The sequence below is a fragment of the Lontra canadensis genome, unplaced genomic scaffold, assembly GCF_010015895.1.
Source record: "Lontra canadensis isolate GAN:19392208 unplaced genomic scaffold, GSC_riverotter_1.0 scaffold9, whole genome shotgun sequence".
Lineage (NCBI taxonomy): Eukaryota > Metazoa > Chordata > Mammalia > Carnivora > Mustelidae > Lontra > Lontra canadensis.
In genome coordinates this window covers 39,831,959-39,851,486 of record NW_022631003.1, presented here as the reverse complement: position 1 = coordinate 39,851,486, position 19,528 = coordinate 39,831,959, and the positions used below count along the sequence as shown (strand labels likewise).

The 19,528-nt window shown below is 37.4% G+C and overlaps 1 protein-coding gene across 1 annotated transcript in view; it reads left to right on the top strand.

The window, feature by feature from the left end:
- The window catches only part of SLC2A13 (solute carrier family 2 member 13), a 390,143-nt gene that overhangs the window by 159,472 nt on the left and 211,143 nt on the right, over positions 1-19,528 (top strand). The window contains exon 4 of the mRNA XM_032855359.1: positions 16,857-16,965. Coding sequence (XP_032711250.1) covers positions 16,857-16,965 — 109 coding nt within the window. The remainder of the gene's footprint in view (positions 1-16,856; positions 16,966-19,528) is intronic.

The following is a 19,528-nucleotide window of genomic DNA, read 5'->3' as shown; positions in this document are numbered from 1 at the left end:
GTCATGAGAGGAGTCACCTATTAGTTTATTCACTGTCATAAAGAAAACATGGCATAGGGATTTTCATACACCTAGGGATGCTGGTACTACAACCTTAGCCAGTTCTGAAATGATGGAAATAAGTATGGTTAATAAACTTTTTGTACCATGTGACAAAGATGGTAACATTTCAAGTTTATGTTAATATAAGACCTTAAATAAATGTTATTAGATGGAAAAACATTGAAAGGAAATATTTTATGTAAACCAAATTATCTTTTGATTCAGTTCAATAATTAGTGAGCACTTACTGTAGGTTAAACACTTAGTGGTAGATAAAGAAATGTATAAAAATGGTCATTGTACAGGGGTGCCTGGGTGGCTTAGTGGGTTAGGCCTCTGCCTTCAGCTCAGGTCATGATCCCAGGGACTGAGATCGAGCTCTCTGCTCAGCAGGGAGCCTGCCTCCCCCTCTCTCTCTGCTTGCCTCTCTGCCTACTTGTGATCTCTGTCAAATAAATAAATAAAATCTTTTTTTTTTTTAAATGGTCATTGTACAAATCAAAGTGATGTAAGAGGAGTTTGAAAAATAGAGCAAGCTAATAATTCTGACATTTGAGTCAGATTAGGGAAGACCCATGGATTTAAGATGTTATCTGAGCTGGACCTCAAGGGATGGGTAGGATTTTGGAGATTTGGGACTGGTTTAAACATTCCAGGAACATGACAGACTTGAACAAGGGCATAGAAGTATGGCAGTATATATGTTCTCTGAGTGGTGATAAGCTCACTATGACTATGCTCTTGTGGGAGTTAGATTTGAAACCCAATACCATACTACTTTGAGCACCATAATAAGTCTTTAAGTACTGGGGAAACTTTGAAGTTATGTCGTGAAGAAAAGGGTGAAATGATTATGGCTGAGTATTCGTTTGATAAAGCTGAGCATGGGATGGAACTTGGGGATAATCTGAGGACATTTGACAAGCGTATTTGTTGATCAACCCAAAGTAGGATATAAGGAGTGAAGAGAAACCAAAAATGAGCTTGTATTTCTAGAAGGAATTTTTCTATACCTTTTCCAAAAAAGAGCAGGGCTAACATTTATTTTTGTATGTATAACTGTGATTTAATGATTTGATTCTGAATTTGTTGAGTTCTTACAGTTGTTCTGCATTGCTTGGTTGGTTATATCTTGACTCATTTCCTAAGTTATTTTAGGAAGCTTACAAAAATACATTCAAGGAAGTGGAACTAAAATTAAAAAAAATACATAATGCTGTGGGAAATTAAGAATTAGAAGAGGAAATCAACACCAGGGGAGAATTGATATGTAGCTATATCTTATTAACCATAGAGGTGTACCCACATAATGACAAATGGTCATATATTTGATTCTGAGCTCTCTGTCTGCCATAACTGCAAAGATAGTGCCATCAGTTACATGATTCTCACTGTGCATGAGGGGAGAAGAAGAAATAATACTACTTTTGCTGGCATTTACATTTCTTACATGAGACTTCCTAGAGGGGACACCCAGTGTGGGAAGTGAAAAATAACCTCCGTGATAACAGATGCAATGATATGATTTATACAGTTAGTTGCTGAAGCATCAGGACACCACTTTGATGATCAAGAAGGGAGGACAGGATTATAAGTGAAAACTGTGTGTTATAAGTAAAAGCCATGTGTGCATGGTTTTTGTTGTTGCATTTTTTAAAATGAAAACATAGAACTTTGGAAGTATAAGAGACTGTCTACAAAAGAATTTAAGGGGTAAAATCTTAAATAATGTTACATTAAGGATGACTGAAGAAAAAGATCCAGCAAAGGTCATTGAAATGGAATAAAATTTTAGAGGAGAAACAAAATTCTATAATATCAGTGAAGGCAGGGGATGAGAGAGATTTACAAGAGTTGGCCATAGCATGAAATGTGAGGAGGTAAAGAGAATGACTACCTCACTTTTGGTATTAGCAATTAGAATTTCATCAATGACATTCTGAGAGAGTAGTTTTAGTAGAGTGGTGGAGGATGAGGTGGGAGTGCTTATTACATCATAAAAATGCCAGAAATCAAGAAAATGGATGTAGATCTATTCTTCCAGAAATATAGAGATGATGAAATTGCAGTTTTGTATAATTGGAGTGGAGGTACTGCTTGAAAGATCCCAGGGGTGGAAGGAGAGAGTAAGACAGGTTATAGAATTGGGCACTCGGAGAGGAAAGGATTACCTTCATTGAGTTAGAAGAGGTAAGTTATATCAAAGGTATATCAGAAGTAACTTACATCAGATGGCTTCTGAACTGGGTTAAGGTTTGAGGTAATTTGCAGAGTAAGATGAAGGTATGTGTGGTTAGGGACTCTAGTCAGGTCATCACTTGTTAGGTCAAAATGCCATTTTGGAACAGACATTTTTGAGGTTATTTAAATGCCATTTTCTGGTTTTAAAAATGCCAGTTCTTTGTCTTATTAGAAATAATTTAGCTTGCCTTGGCCCTTTACAACCATTTGACTCCCACACAGATGTATTTCTTTTTCATTAAAAGACCAAATGGATGTATAACAACAAAGTGAAAGAGCTTTATACCAACTGCCTAAATAGAATATTTATGAATAGTACTTTTTAGAAAAGTGCTGGAAAAATGGCTTTCACTATTTTCCTAAAACATTTATAGTAACTTGATGAATAATGAATGGGAATAATTTATAAAAGCTATATACCTCACTCAAATAGAGCATTTGTTTATACTCCTACATAACAGTTACATCATGGCTATTTTTCACACAAAGAGCCATATATTTCTAACGTAAATGTTGCTAAATTGGTTTCATTCAACAGAGTCATAGAATCTTGATGCTTTAAGGGACCTCAGAGGACAGGATGTTCTAAGACATCCCTGAGCAGCATTCAGCTGCACTTTGCTTCACTTCTACTTAAATTGTGCCTTCAAAAGATTATGTACCGTACTAGAAGATAGTCTAAGCCATGAACAAGTTGAATAGCAGGATTAGAACCATTTCCACATCTCAGTGTGCCTGATATATGTATATATATATGTATATATATATATATGCGCATAACCAAAAATAGGTAGAAAGAAATTTTATTTTGTGTTTGAATTTTGCAGTACAGAGGACAGATTGCATTTTTGAAAGACTGAGCTTCAGCATTCAGAAAAAGTAGATGCATGAAAGCATTTCTAAGTAGAAACTCAAGTTTCAGTCAGTATTTTAAATAGACACATCCTGACTCCCTTCACGGATTGCCACTGACCATATGGTAACTGCAGACATGCCTCAAAATAAAACAGCCATATGTAGATTTTCAAAAACTGACCTCATCCCTAGAGAGCCATATTTATCTAGAAGAGCATCTCAAACTATATCAAGTAAAATTATGGTTTGTGTCATGTTAGAAGATTAGAAGAATCTGCCTAATGAAAAACAATCACAAATTAAACACAAAGCTGCCAAGGAAATAAGGTTAGATACCCACAGACATCTAAAAGCCAAGGCATCTGGAGAACTGTCTTTCGAATTCTCTTTGCCCAGTCGTCATAGGCAGTAGGATAACACATTACGAGCAGCATTAAAAGCTCTCTTGTCTCTGGTTGTGAACATGGATTGAGTGAAATCACTTAGGGGATGATTAGTTGGGAGTGCTGTTCTCAGGCTTGCAGACACTGAATGCAAATATCGGTCTGCTGCATGTGCTAATTGAATACCAGTCTTTTTCTGGTTCCTACCATACAATTTCTAGAGTGGGGTATGTGGAACTCACTTCTCCATTTCCTCTGCCAACTGTTCTCTGTTGAAATTCTGCCATAGTTTTTCAGAACTTTTAGAGTTGTAGGCATGTGCCTATGCATTATATGGAAACATAGAAGTAGGAACAGAATATTTGTAGCAATTTGAAATAAATGTACTTATATCTTCAGTGATGCCCCGTTTTCATCAAGTAAACATGGGGAAGAGGTCAAAAAGGGGATCAGGAAGTAAAGGTCTGCAAGTCATAAAAGATTACTGTAATGGTGATCATTGTAACTACAAAACCTCTATTTCTCTGTGTGTATCTCTACATGCACATATGTACACATATATTTTTGTAGATACACGCATATGTGCATACGCATAAGAGAAAACAGAAGGTGTTCTCACCCTCATAACGTACAGGAAAGCCCAGTTTCCCATAGGCATTGTGTTATACTAGCAGATCTTGCCTGTCCAAATTTTATTTAAATCTGGGGGCTCAGGGTTATGCTGTGTGCATAAGGTTAATAAAATAATATTAATTACTCCTAAATATTAATTGAGAACTTTATTTCCTTTACTTTCTTTTTGATGTTGTAGTATTTTATAGGATTTTATTGAGTGATGAATTGTGTTTCAGGTGTAGTGCTATATATCAGGTTTGTCTTAAATTAAAATTGTGATCTTGAAGGAATTTACCGTCATAGGCCAAGAACTCTGAAAATTACACTTTTCTGTAAAAAAGTCACTGACATTTCTGAACTGATTTTTATAATACATGAGTAAACCTAAACCACGTCCTTTAGAAAGCTGAGTCCCTCACATATATACATATAAGGAAATATTTGTGAAAATTTATTTCTTAGTCATATTTTATGTCTGGTAAGTTTGAAGATTACTTTATTATTTTACCCTAAGCCAGATTTAGAACTAGTTTTTGAAAGTTATTTGAATTTACGCAGATTTATCAGTCTTTCCCACCTTTGCAAGTTAACTCATTTTGTTCTTTTCATTTTGCTGTAAGTAACAAGATGAGCCTTTGAAAGAAAAGCTTAAAACTTATCTTCAGTAAAAATGATCAATTCCTTATGGGAATCCAATAGCTTTTTTAAAAAAATTAAAACTAAAGTACCAGCTGTATTAATGCATATAAATTTCCTTGTTAGTATTTATTTTAGTTATTGATCTCATGAGCTTGGGGTATTCGGTTAGCCACTTTAGGCCATAAAATATTTTGGAGAGGAGAAAATAAAGGGTTTATTGTGGTATTGTATTGTTCCTAGCACATCTTTTTGGGAAAATGATGCTTTGTTCATGCCAGTTAACTAAGACTAGTTAAGTCACTTAAGTTATATTTGATTTGGGAAATACAGTGATTATATTTTGTCATTTGTGTTTTACATGTTAGGGGTGATTGGTGGATATATTATTCTTAATTTTGTCGATTAAGACAAGAAGACTAAATGAGCTCTCTAATGAAGTTTTTTTGTTTGTTTTTTTCTTCCTTTTGAAACCCATGTTTTTATTCATACTTGCTATGTAGATTGCCTTTCCAGTGAGGTCTACAGAAGTATCTGGTGTTTTTTCATTAACTCAAAGCAAACTCAGCACCCACACAGAACTTTGGTGGAAAGACCTTAATTGGCAAGAGAGCCAGTGTATGGAGCAGCACTAAGAGAGATGTTATTTATATGCCGATGTAGGATACTTTCGGTTTGCCGCTGTGAGTAAAAATAGATTCTAGAATCCGTCATCCACCCTGAGGCCTCCAGAATCAGGTACACCAACTCCCTTTGGATTTAGCAAGCAAACATTTATGGAGCTCCCTTGCAAGCTTTGTCTGTTGTATTCATGACATAGTATGGCTTTTTTTCTTTTAAGATTTTATTTATTTATTTGACAGAGATCACAAGTATGCAGAGAGGCAGATAGAGAGAGAAGGGGAAGCAGGCTCCCTGCTGAGCAGAGAGCCCCATGCGGGGCTTGATCCCAGGACCCTGAGACCATGACCTGAGCCTAAGGCAGAGGCTTAACCCACTGAGCCACCCAGGTGCCCCATAGTATGACATTTTAAATCTCACACATCTTAGCATACCTGAACCAACAGAAGATGCAGTTACCGTCCTGTTCATGTTTCAGTAGCATTTATATTCTGCCCTACATGTCTCTCATTTTTGGAGTGAAACCTTGATAAGTGAAAGATGAAAATGCTGGAAAATCTGTATTTTGAATCGACTCTTCATTTCCATTAACCCAATCTTCCATCTATATCCTACCCTGTTTTGGAGAACTTAGTACTAAGTTATTTTTACAGCACATCTTTATTTCTTATTCTATAATTAATGACTAACATTGGTAGTTTGTAACATGTAGGAGACCAAGATTCCCTCCGCCCCTTTTTGTGGTGGTTGTGGTGGTGGTGAGGGTAATTGGAGGGTGGGCAAAGAGAGGAGTGTGGGGCAGGAGAACTACTTTAGAATTAGTGAATATATTTATAGCCTCATATATTTGGTTCATTTTTATGTCTAGTTCTTGGCTGTTTGGGGGTAATTATGATTTTCTGAAAATCACGCTAACAGAAAACAGTCTCTTTTCTTTAAGATGTTATATTTCAAGGTACCACATATGCTTGTAGCAATCATGGTTCTGGAATGTGGCAGGACAGTCGTGATTTTTAGATATTCTGCCCTACCATAAAATTATGAGCTGTTTAATTCAGCCTGATTCTTATCTTTTTGTTATCTTTATTCATGGTAACTATCATGTATAAAACCAAACATAAAAAGACGGAACAGTAGAGAATGTATGAATCCAGGTTAGATTTTTCATCTTCATTTTCCGTGATACCTATGTATTAAATGCCTGAATCTAATAAAGGAACGTACCAATAGAATGTTATTCAAATAGTCATGTCAAATTTAAATATCTATATGAGTACACACTTTTTACACCAAGAGTTATACTTCACATATCTTAAAATGTTCTGATATGATAGAGATATAAGAATATTTAAATTCTTGGGAGTCTACATATGGTCTAAAATGAAGGCAGAGAGTCTCCTGGGTGGCTCAGTCTGTTAAGCGTCTGCCTCTGGCTTAGATCCTGATCACCAGGTCCCGGGATCCATCCCCACATTGTGTCAGGGAGCCTGTTTTTCCTTCTCCCTCTGCCGCACCCCCCACCCCGCCGCTTGTGCTCTCTCTCTGTGTCAAATAAATAAATAAATAAAATAAATAAATAAATAAAATGAAGGCAGAGAATGGGATAATTCTGATTTAACTGTGGTTGTATGAATAGTTCGATAGCCTATATCATTAAATTTGATAGAACTGCCATTTATTACAGGTGCCTGTGGCATAGATATTATTGATCTATTACCTAGTGTTTTATTAGTAATCTTTCGGAATGTTAATTATAAAAGAAATAGAAATTATAAGTATAAAATCAGTTATTTTTATGTTAATGGAACTCTTTGAATTATTTTGTGGAATCTTGAAACTAAAGACTGTTTAGCTAGAAGGAAAGCCCATGTGATTTATTGACAGCTTTCAGCTTAAAACTTCCTATGGAAAGTTCATCTATGGAGAAATTCTACCTGAGAGCTGATGGATGAAATCATAGCTTCATTATTTGAGTTTTATTGCAATATTTCACATGCATTACCACCTTAAGTCATCACAGTATACCCAAGAAGTACATGTGCTCACATAGGAGGCATATGAAGCCCAGAGAGGGTAAGGAACCTGCCCAAGTTCGCACAGCTTCTACATAGCTGAGCTAGATTCAGATCTAGCTGATTTGATTTGTGGAGACTCGGTCTCTGCACTATTCAGCATTGCTTGTGGTTGTAATAGCCTTTAGCATATGCAAGTCATACATAGTCTTGTATCTTACTGGGGAATATCTACTGATAAACTGGGTAGGTGAGAGACTTTTTGTATCACTAAGTATAATGACTTGTTATGGGAATACTGCAGAAGACCATTAGATTGAGTTTTATATTCTTTCACTTAAAAATTGCTTTTTCCAAAGACCTAATACTCTTAAGAATATAGTTGTTTAAGAAGACTGCCCATTTACTTTAAAAAAGGATGTCTCCCTTTGCTCAAGAAAGATTGTCTAAAGTAGTAATTTTTCCTGTTTCGTTTTTTCCTCAGCATCACACCACTCTCCCATAGCTGTCAGAAAGTTCAGAGATTTCTTTTGAGAATTGCTGGGCTAGATTTAGGATTGCCATTATTTATGTAGATACCTTTAATGAAAGAAATATTTTAGAATTAAGATAATAACAAAACAAGGTTTGGGGGAAAAAAAAAACACCCAGCATTTTAGCAACATAAAACCCTCTCAGCATCTCCCCTTATAAGTAGAAAAAAGCCTTTGCTTTAGCAACCTGGAATAATAATGACTGGATTAAGACAGCCATTGCATACGGGCCTTAATGTACCATCTCAGCTCACGGGCACGCATCTGTAGACAAACAGCCCAGCACAACATCTTGGCACATTGATTGCCTCAGAAGGATTTCAGAATGTATTGGCATAAATGCCAGACTGTGAAGGAATGATTGAGCCACATGGGGCTGAATTTATCAGTAGCAGCAGTCCATTCTTCCAAACAGAACACGTGCCAAGCACCAGCTTGTAATCACAAACTTCATCTGCCGCGTATTAAAGAGGAAAACAGCAGAGATACACTCAGGATCTGAGTGGTCGTTTATTATTAATCACAACATTGTTTAGCAACTTGCAGTGTATTCAGATCACTTTATTCTTGAGCTCTCAGTAACCCTCATTTGCTCTGGTGTTCCTTTCTCCTTCCTGCCCTCCTTTTCCCTCATATTCATTAAACAAATATTTATTGGATTTCTTTTATTGGCATGACCCTAGGCTACGTACAATGGGAAGGAAATGCTAAAGCAATGAAACCTGCGCCATTCACCCCACCTAATTCAGTATGGAAGAGACATCAGCCACCTCACCTACAAAACAAATTAGCCAGCAATGAGAGCATAAGGGAGGTATAAAACTGACAGCATGATTCAGATGACAGAATATCCTCTTTTGGGAACAGGGGTGACCTCATAGAAGAGGAACATTGTAAGAGATAGAGACGTAAAAATATGAAGCTTTTTTTGTGTAAAAACAGGTTACCCAAAGATTGCCGAAGCATAGCATATTAGAGGAGAAGAATTGTGAGAGAAATCTAGAAAGATAGGCTGGGGCAGGTGTGTGCCCTTCATCAGACAGGCCCTGGTGGGTCAGTTCCAGAAGGGTTTGAGCAGGTAAGTGAACTAAGTGATTGGTGGCTGCTTTAGCAGGAAGGGTGGCCGCAGTGTGAGGAGGCTGGATTGATCGGGAGGAGACCATATAACGAGGCTTTGTCACTGAATACAGGATGTACTCGTCCTGGGGGTCTCCACAAAGTGGCCAGTAGGATAGGGGTGTGTGTGTATAAGAGAGGGAGGCATGAAGGGAGATCAGTTTATTATGAGGAATGGGCTCACATGGTTGTGGGTGCCGAGAAGATAGCATAGTCTGCCCTCTGCAAGCTGCACACCCAGCAGAGTGATGGTGGACGTACCAGTCTGAGGGCAGGGAAGACCAGTGTCTCAGGTCAAGCAGGTGGGCTGGGACAGCAAACTCTTCATCCTCCTTCTGTTCTGTTCAGACCCTCAGTGGATGGGATGACTCCCTCCTGCACTGGGGAGGACAGTCTGCTTCACTCCGTCTGCCGATTCAGGTGTTCATCTTACTCAGAAACACCCTCCTAGACACACCCAGAAATGACGTTTACTAAATATCTGGTGAGCCTGTGACCCAGGCAGGTTGACACATCAGAGGAACCATCACACCTGCTGTATGTCAGGAAGTTTGTTCCCTCTGATCCTTCTAATGACAAGTGCTGCTACTACACCCACCTAGCCGGAAAGAAGATACAGGCTAATGGGCTGGATGCTCTGGAAAACCTCCCAGGGGCCAAGATGGAGCTGGAGTTTCAGCCCCAGTCTGTGCGGCCCCGTGCAGTCTCGCTCACCAGCTGGCTGGGGGTCCAGTGGGGCAGCAGAGAGCCGGGGAGCCACAGAGGGTGCAAATGCAGAAATAAAAGTTTCTGATGTTTTGTGGAAAGAAGACAGGCATATGTACATTAATTTTCATTACAATTCAGCGACTCACTGGGTATGGAAAGGAGGAAGAGGCAGTGAATAGCCAAGGGCCACATTTCTGATCCTGATTCACTGTAAAAAATCAGGTAACGCAGGGTCAAGAGCATCTTTGAAGTGAGGAATGATGACTTCTGTTTACTATGTACCTCAGCGGGCATGCCTTTTCTGGGTGCTCCCTAGGCCTGAATATCATAGTGTATGAGATTACCTCTCATAAAAGTACCTCTGTTAGAGCGCTTGAACTGCCATGTGGTAGCTTATTTTATTTCTGTACATGACTCCCAATATCAGGAGCTCCTCCCAGTTAGGGCATCCTGTTGTTTCTGTTCTCGCAGAGAAGGCTTCCAGTAGGGGCCTCAGGCATGATACGTGGGCTACAGAAGACTTGGTCGGACAGGCAGGAGGGAACGGTGGAAGTCCAAGGAAGAGGACTGTTTGAAATGCGTGTCATGAGACTGTAATTAGGAGCCAGCTGGAGATGGATGAAAGGCTCCCCCAGCAGTAGGAAAGATCTGCTCCCAGACACACTGAATTTGTAATGAAATAAGTTTAGTCCATTTTCCTAGTTATTTGTAAACGATACTCAGCTCCCTAGAGATGGGTATGGTGAACTTTCAGAGCAGAGTGAAGTGAATGTTCTCAAGCCAGGAACTCTGGAATTAGGGCTAGGGACTGTGGCAAGTGAGATGCTAAAAAAGAAAAAGAAGAGTCTGAGGGATTAGAGTCATGAGCACAGGGCATGTTTTACTGTAGCTTGAAAGTGCATGTTTTGTGGTTTTTTATATTGTTCACAGTTCTTATTTTTTTTTTTTATGCAAAGAAGAATCCACTTAACTCTGCATATACAATGTCTTGTCTTTATGGCATGAATAAGTGGGTAGCTTGAGTTCTACTACACGCTTATTGGTGTGTGACCTTGGGAAAGTCATCTGATTCTTCTCTGTTTCATTTACTCATTCATACCTAAGGCTCTAGACTACTTAGGACTTTTCTGATGGTGGAAATCGGTTCCTAAGGCATGAAGAGCTATTGAAATATTAGAAAACCCATTGAGATTGGAGCAGATGCCTTAAAATCCTCATCAATCTATTGGTGTCACTGTGGCTGACATGCCTCTCCTTCCCGAAGGCCTGTGGAGCATGAGAACTGAGTCCTCCAGTGGGGTCAGGACAGGCTGGAGGACTGTGCTGTTGGGTCCTTGCTCAGCTTCATTGTGGCCCATTTTTCGGCCCCAAATTGGGGAGCAGGGAGGATAATATTTGAAGTTGAGCAGTGATTATCCTGCTCACAATGAGGGCCCTGCTTTTCTCCACAGAGCATCTTTTCTTATAACAAAGAATTTAGTCTGTGAAGACTGCCAGCAGTGGGGAAGCCGCCTACAGTTTCCATCTTGTAATTCATTAGGCATAATATGTTCTACTTCTTCTTAAGTTTTCTTCAGTAGATGGTAAAATCCATACATAAATAAAACAAAAAGAAAGGGAAGCATAAGTGCAAGGAAAACCTCAGAGATTCCAAGGGGCCTGCATGCCTGCCTGACCTCACTTGGTAATCTTGTCCCTGACTTCAGCAGCCCAGTTTCATCAGATATTATTGTTGCTTCTAATTAGTAACTCCTTTGTGCCCTTCCCTTAAGTGAAGGTTATAATCTTTGAATATTTGAATTTTTCTCCTGACCAGCCATTTCACCATGTCAGCCCTATTGACATCTAGAGTTTCTTTATTTGCAAACGGTGTGTGCGTGCGTGCGTGCGTGCGTGTGTGTGTGTGTGTGTGTGTGTGTGTGTTTTAGCCACTCTGGTGAAGCACAGTTTACATACAATAAATGCACATAGTTAAGGTTTAGAGTTTGGTACATTTTGACAGTTTTGTATGCTGTGAAACCCTTACCCCAGTCAAAATAGTGAACGTATATATCTGTACCCCTCAAAAACTTTCTGTTGTGCCCCCTTCCTAACTCCCTCTACAGGCAACTGCTGCTCTGCTCTCTGTCAAGCCATTGAGACTTGGGAGAAAGTTTTTAACTACAAACTCAATATTTTTAATAGGTCATCGTATGTTCAGGCTATTTTTTTGAGTTAGGTTTGGAAGATTCTGTCTTTTAGGGAATTTGCCTATTTTATCTAAGATATTGAATTTAATGCCATAAAGTTGTTCATAATACTCCTTTATTATTTTTTAAATTATCTGTAGAATCTATATCAGTTTCATTTTTCTTATTCATGATATTCGTAACTTTCTTTTTTCCTTTTTTTTTTTTTTTTTTCCTTTTTTTTTTTTCCCCTGATCAATCTGTGTATTGGTTTCCTATGGCTGCTGTAAAAAATCCTACAAACTTGGTAGCTTCAAAAACTGTTTATTCTGAGTCTGGTTGCCACACATTTGAAAATTCCTTTCACTGGGTTGAAGTCAAGGTATTAGCAGAGTCATGCTCCCTCCAGAGGCTCTCAGGGGAGAGTAAGTTTTTTGCTTTTCCCAGCTTCTTGTGGGCACTGGCATTTCTCGGTTTATGGCTACATTGGTCCAGTCTTTGCCATTCATGGTCACGTTGCCTTCTATTCTATCCTGAATCTCCCTTTGCGTTCCTCATAGGAATATATATGATTGCATTTAGGGCCAAACCCAAATAATCTGGGATAATCTTTCCATGTCAGAATACTTAATTTAATTATATCTGCAAAGTCCTTTTATGTGATGTAAGGTAACATTAACAAGTTTCAAGGATTAGTACATGTGCATATCTATTGAGGGGCCATTACTCAGCCTACTGCAGTGTGACTCAAAGTTTATTGATATTTTGAAAGAACTGGCTTTTGGTTTCATTGATTTTTTTTTTTTTCCCTCTCAACTGTCTTTTTTATCTATGTCATGGATTTCCGTTCTGCTCTTTATTGTTCCTTTTATGTTGTTTATTTTGGGTTTCATTTGTCCCACTTTTTCTGGTTTTGTAAAGTGGAATCCAAGGTCATTGCTATAAATTGTCCTCTGTTTTGCTTTAGCTCCATTCCACAAATTTTTGTATGCTGTGTTTTCATGTTTATCAGTTCAAATACTTTCTAGTTTCCCATTATTTCTTTGACCCATGGAAGTATGGTATTTAGTTTCCTTGGGAGGGAATTTTCCAATTATCTTCCAGGTGTTGATTTCTGTATTAATTTCATAATGGTTGGAGAACATTCTTTGTATGACTTAAATCCTTTTAAATTAATTGAGACTGGTTTTAGAGCTGAGAATATAATCTGTCTTGGTAAATATTCCAAGACATTTACCATTCTTTACTGTTGGAAAGAATTCTGTACTCTGCTCTTGGTCAGTAGAGTGATATTTAAATGTCAAGTCAAGTCTGTTGATTGTGTTGTTGGAAGTCTTCTCTGTCTTTGCTGATTGTCAGCCTACATATACTGTGAGTTATGGAGAAGGAGCTGTTGAAATATTTGAGTATAATTATGGGTTTTTCTATTTCCCTTTGCAGTAGTAACAGTTTTTGTTTCATGTATTTTGAAGTTCTTATTAGGTGTGTAGATATTTAGGATTGCTATGTCCTCTGGATGAATTAATCCCTTTACTATGACGAGTTGTACTTTCCTGCCTTTTTGCATTCCTGATAATTTTTTATTGTGTGATAGACATTATAAATTTTATCTTACTGCTGAATTTTGTTCTGGGATGCTATTCAGTTACCTGGAAGCAGTGGAGGTCTTGATTTTTAAGCTGTTTTAGATGTACCTAGGTAGTGTTGAATCTAGGACTAAATTTATACCGTTGCTGAGGTAAAACCCTTTTGATTACTCCTCCTTATGCTCCAGGTTTTTCCCTCTGGTTGGTACAAACAGGTCCTGAAATTGATTGCTTTAATCTCTTTCTGTGGCTCTTTCTCCTGCCTTGACTAGTTTCCTCACACATTTCACTCAGTGGAATACCCAAGAGGGACTGCAGATCTCTCTGTCCTCTCTCTGTCCACCCTGGCACTCTTCCCCAACTCTAGCCAACTTAGTATCCCTGAATCCTAAGCTGCATCTTTTCGATTCAAGGAAGCACCAGAGTCTGCCTAGCTTCCCCTCCCTGTATTGCAGCCTGGAAACTTTTTTTTTTGAGGCATTAAACTTGGACAGTTGTTGTAGGGTTCACCTCTTTTGTTTCCTGAATCTCCGGATTCTCTATCCTTCGTGCCTGTTATCCATTGTCATGAGAACTGTTGTCACCTACATTTTTCATGCCTTTATAGTTGGTTTCATGTTGGAGATGAATCTGGTAACTATTACTCGATCTTGGCTGGAAGTGGAAATCAAGAGCTGGGATTTTATATAAAGTGTGTTCTAGCACATTTTTTATTGTACCTGGAGAAACATCTCTAGGCTTGGCTCACAGACACCTATTAACAGGAATGGCTGAACTTGTACAACTGTCTTTTGCATCCTTACCACTAAAGTATCTGCCACACTTGGACAACCATTGTGAAAGTTATGTAGTCTGAGGTGTTTAGAATGAAGGAAAAGATGAACTCATTTTTGGTTCTTGCATCATTGTTTTATTTTGAGCCCTGTGTTTCTTATCCACTTTAGTTGTATAAAGGTTTTATGTTTTATTTTGTGGGAATTTGTGTCTCAAAGACATAAATATTTTTTTAAAAAATTGTGTCCAGTGTTTATATACACTAAATGTTTTTAATTACAAAAATCAAAAGAAATATAATAAGTAGAGCATGACTTTTAAATTTTCACTTACGAGCATTCAACCTATTAATATATCTGATATTTTTCTTCTGCCTCATAGCTTCTGTGGTATAAAAATTAATGATAGTTTGCATTTGTTAAGTCAGTTTTACTGCCTAAAAAGCTAAGTTTATGATTTTAATGAAAGAAAATTCTTTCATTTTATTTATGCATAATCAGATATACAGCTACTGTGACCAAAATTTATCTCTACATTTTTTTAAAAAGCCAGTCCAATAACAGAACTGCTATTGTTTATTTTTAATAGATCAAAACAGAAAGAAAGTTAAAAACCCTAAATTTTAAAAATTGGCAATATATATTTGATGTTTATATAAAGGTATATCTCTTGGTATTTTGGCAAGTCAAACTTTAATTTGTCTTCATTTTCTCTTTACTTTTCTGCCCTCCAAAATCATTATTAGGTAGTCTGTCCATCAAATCTTGGAACAGTTTAATAGTGAAAATAGATGCAGCTTCCCACAGACTATAATAGATACGTCGGAGAAGGCCAATTTCTTATCTGTGGAGGTTACTGAAAGCTGAAGAAGATTTTTATTTTTTGTTTTGTTGTCACTGTTGTTTTAAAATTTCCATGGTACACAAAATAAATGATAATCTTCATTTAGATTTTTTGATTTTTGGAAATCGGTAGATCTTTTTATGATGCTGTGTATGTTTTTTATGTTGTGGCTCACTCACAGATAGCTGAATTTGCAGGCAAACCTGCTCACCTTTGAGACAACTGATCCAGATATATTTCAGTATTGTCACTGTAAAGCTTTCAAAATCTGCCTGTTTCAGACAGCCTTTCTGATGTACTGGGTTTTAATACTGCTTTACTTGAATCTAAAACAGTTGACATTTACAGTACTCTATCCCTGCTTTCTAAATGGTTGTCACTGCATTAAGCTTTAAATGACCATAAATGCTTCTCTATCCGTGTCCTTGTCTTACCATTGCGGGACACAATCGTTTGCAGTAAATCAAGTCTTCATATGATTTTAACCACACCCATGTAGAGGTGAATATTCTCATTCCTGTAATGTTCAGTTCTAATACCCTGGCTGGACATCCCATGTTAACTTTTATTGCCAAGACAACAGCATATTTTATTCCATTTTTTGAACTAGAATATTAGATTTCCAAAAGGTTCCCGAAATGGTGAAACGTCCTTGGATTTTAAACTTGACTTGGTTTAGGGTTCACTGATGAAACTTAGCCTCCAGGAAGAATGCCTCTAAATAATCAGTTAACATCCCAGCAATCCCAGGCCATCTCTTCTAACAGCAGGAATGCTGTAGGTCCAGGGGAGTCAGCTCTGGCCCCATCAAGGACGCTGTGTAGAATGCCTCTTAAAGCTAAAGTGAAGGTATAATTGAAGCACTTCTGGGAGCCTAAGGGGTTCTTTACTTAAGGCCTCAGTGTTTCATATCTACGGCTTTCCAGACTTGATCTAGAGTTCTGATATAGAGACCAAGGCATCTGTGCCATTTTGAAAGTCCATTTATATTTTGAAATGATCATCGAATGCCACTTAGGGAACTGTTTGAAATCTAGAAAATAACGTGTGTGTGTGTGTATGTGTAGTGTGTATCTGTGTCTGTGTATATGTATGTGTATGCACCCCCCCTATAAAACAGACATTTTTTTCTTTTATTTTCTTTTTTGGATAACATTTATTAATAATATAAACCACAACCAAGTCCTATATCATGCCCAAATTCCTTAACTTTAATTGAATAGATTAGAGTGAATTTTGTTACGTAAGTCAAATAAATTGGAATGAATTCTTTTCCTTGTTTAATTGTTTTAATGAATGCCATTCTTTGGGTTGATTAAAGCAATTTGCTGGTGACTTTGTATGTAGTCTCACATTGAATGGATTTTAAATAATAATTAATTTCCAAGGAAGTGGAAAAAGAAGAGTAGTTAATGCAGTTTGTAGGGATTTAAGGAAGAATAATTTTTGATGGTTCCAATTATGTAGGTCTTCCTAGTATCTGTAAATTGTTTTAACTTGAATTGCTTCTTGTTGCTTTTACAGTTTGAACTCAAATATATAGTAATCTGTTTTAGAAAATAAGTTGTGCCCAGATTTCTGTCAACGTTTATATGTTCCATTTTACAATGCCCGGTCATGTTGATTTCACAGAGATTTGGGGAAATTGATCCTAATGGGAATAATTACTGCGGGAGCTGAAAATAATAGATGTGTCCTTCTTTTTCTTTCTTTTTTAAAAAAGCTGGACCTGTGATCTGCAGAATGCTGAGTTATCCCCCAACTCGCCGAGCTTTAATTGTGGGTTGTGGTCTACAAATGTTCCAACAGCTCTCAGGCATTAACACCATCATGTATGTATTTCTTTCTGGCTTTTTACTGAAAAGACTGTGAAGGAATAATTTTACATAGAGAAAAAAGAGTAGGACCTCTGGTGATTTGTTTTATTAATTGTGTAGGATCCTCCTTTTGGAAGATACTTTACAATTTTTAATCCTATCAATGTGTGACTTAGAAGGAGATGATTTATTTTGTTATACTTTATTGGCTTTACTTGATTTCATAGAATTTTTCTTGTATGCCATCCAGTACTTCCTTATGTTCTGAGCCAATGAATGTATCATTTTCATAAGCTATTTCTTGATGGTGGTCAAAAAATGAAACAAGGGAATCACCTGGCATTGTCGGAGATAAATGGGCACACAGATAACTAGTTCATTTCCTTTGGGGGCAGTCACTTACAATGCAATGTGATAAGAACATTAATAGAAAGTGTTTATCACCACCAGAGTACAGTAAGCAGAGACAGTGGGGACAGAGAAGTGGGGAAGACACATAAGTTACCTGTTTTCTAGTTGTCAGACTAAACCTCAAAATTATATGGGGATTGGGGGTGGAGAAGGAAGAATAGTAAGAATTGTACCATGTTTCATTTATGCAACATTAAACCCATTTTTGATGGGCTATTTTATATGAGACACACAGAAGTGAATAAAGTAGACATGCTTCTTGACCTCACAGTGTATATAGGCTGGTGGGAGAAACACATTAAATGAACTCACAGTTTAATGTGGAATTTCAAATTGTGATAAGGGCTCTGCAGGATTATTCTAGTCTTCCACAGAATAGATTTTAAGTTCCTAGGTAATAGAATATGGATTGTTAGAGGAAAGTCATGAGTTTTGCTGATAAACTAGCTGTTAGTCATGAGTTTTGCTAATAAACTAGCTGTTAGATGAAAACCTGCTAAATTTTAGAAGTTTCTCTCCACTATTGGTTAAAATTATTTATCAAAAATATAAATTATGGGGGTGCCTGGGTGGCTCAGTGGGTTAAAGCCTCTGCCTTCGGCTCAGGTCATGATCCCAGGGTCCTGGGATCGAGCCCCACATCGGGCTCTCTGCTCTGCAGGGAGCCTGCTTCCTCCTCTCTCTCTCTCTCTGCCTGCCTCTCTGCCTACTTGTGATCTCTGTCTGTCAAATATATATTAAAAATATATATATATATATAAATTATGTAAAATTCAGTTTTACTTGATAAAGCACTTGTATTTAGGACTCTTGATATTTCCCTTTGAAGTTACTCGGGATATGATAACATCATTAATAAGCATTCGAGAAGAGTGAACTGGTTAAAATAATTATTAAAAAATAGTGATTAGGGTCCAGTGACCCATTAGAGTAAATCAGGATTTGTTAAGAAACACCACTTTAAAGATTTTATTTATTTATTTATTCATTTATTTAATTTATGAGAGAGAGAGCATGTGAGTATGCATGTGCCAGCAGGGGGAAGGGTAGAGGGAGAGACAGCATCTCCAGCAGACTCCTCACTGAGTGTGGAGCCCAGTGTAGGTCTTGGTCTCACAACCCTGAGTTGATGACCTGAGCTGAAATCAGCTCAGACACTTACTGACTGAGCCACTCAGGTACCCCTGTGAATTTTATTTTAATCATAATCCTTGATAGAATATAACTTCCTAGATTCCATTTTTAATATTTGGTCCTTTCTTCCTTCCCTCTAGTATACTTTCATTTTCATCACCTTTATCAGCTCTGTAAAGGCCTGTCAGTAGAGTACCCAGCGTGTTTGTTGGCTTTCTGTTTGTGGTATAGCTTGACTGTTCTGTGTCCACCGTCCTAAGTGTGGTGTTAGAACAGAATTATAATAAGGCTAACACCATGTTTTCAAGTAATGCAATGCAGTAATACCCTATGTGAATATCTATTTTATCAACCCAATTTAAAATATGTTCTCTGTTTCTGAAAAATCTCTTTTTGTTTGTTTGTTCTGCCCTTTTCTAGGCATTTAAATTTGACAAAATGAATTTTCTTATACTTTTTTGTATTCCTATAAAATATCACAAACAGAACCAACTGTCATTGATGGGTAGTGACTTAGGTAAATCTGTCCTAGTTGAAATCACTGTCATAGTCCATTCATAGGTATCTAGTGTTAACTGTGCTGATGAAGGTTGCCAAATTTTAAGGCGTTCATTTCTCCCAATACTCGATCTTCTCAAAGTGAGATCAAGTGGTATGGGCGTAAGAATTCTGATATTTCTTAAGATTTATGATAGTCATTATGTGCTTTGGTTATCACAAACCGTACATAACATAGGTAGTGTTGTCATACAGCTTTTGCTTGCAATTGAGTATTAATCCTGGAAAGTAGGAAGAATAAACTAAGGTAAACGATGGCTCGATTTTGATTGCTTCTACATGATGCAAAACAGCTGACCAACTCCCTAAAGAAATTAATATGACATTTAATGTCTGGAGGTTAAAGGGTTAGACACTTAAGCGATTCAATATCTATGACAAATAACTAGTAGTTATTCATAATACACAATTTCAGACATTCATATTTTAAGCCCATGAAAGTTAGTGTAAGTCTTTCATTATAACAGATTGCACT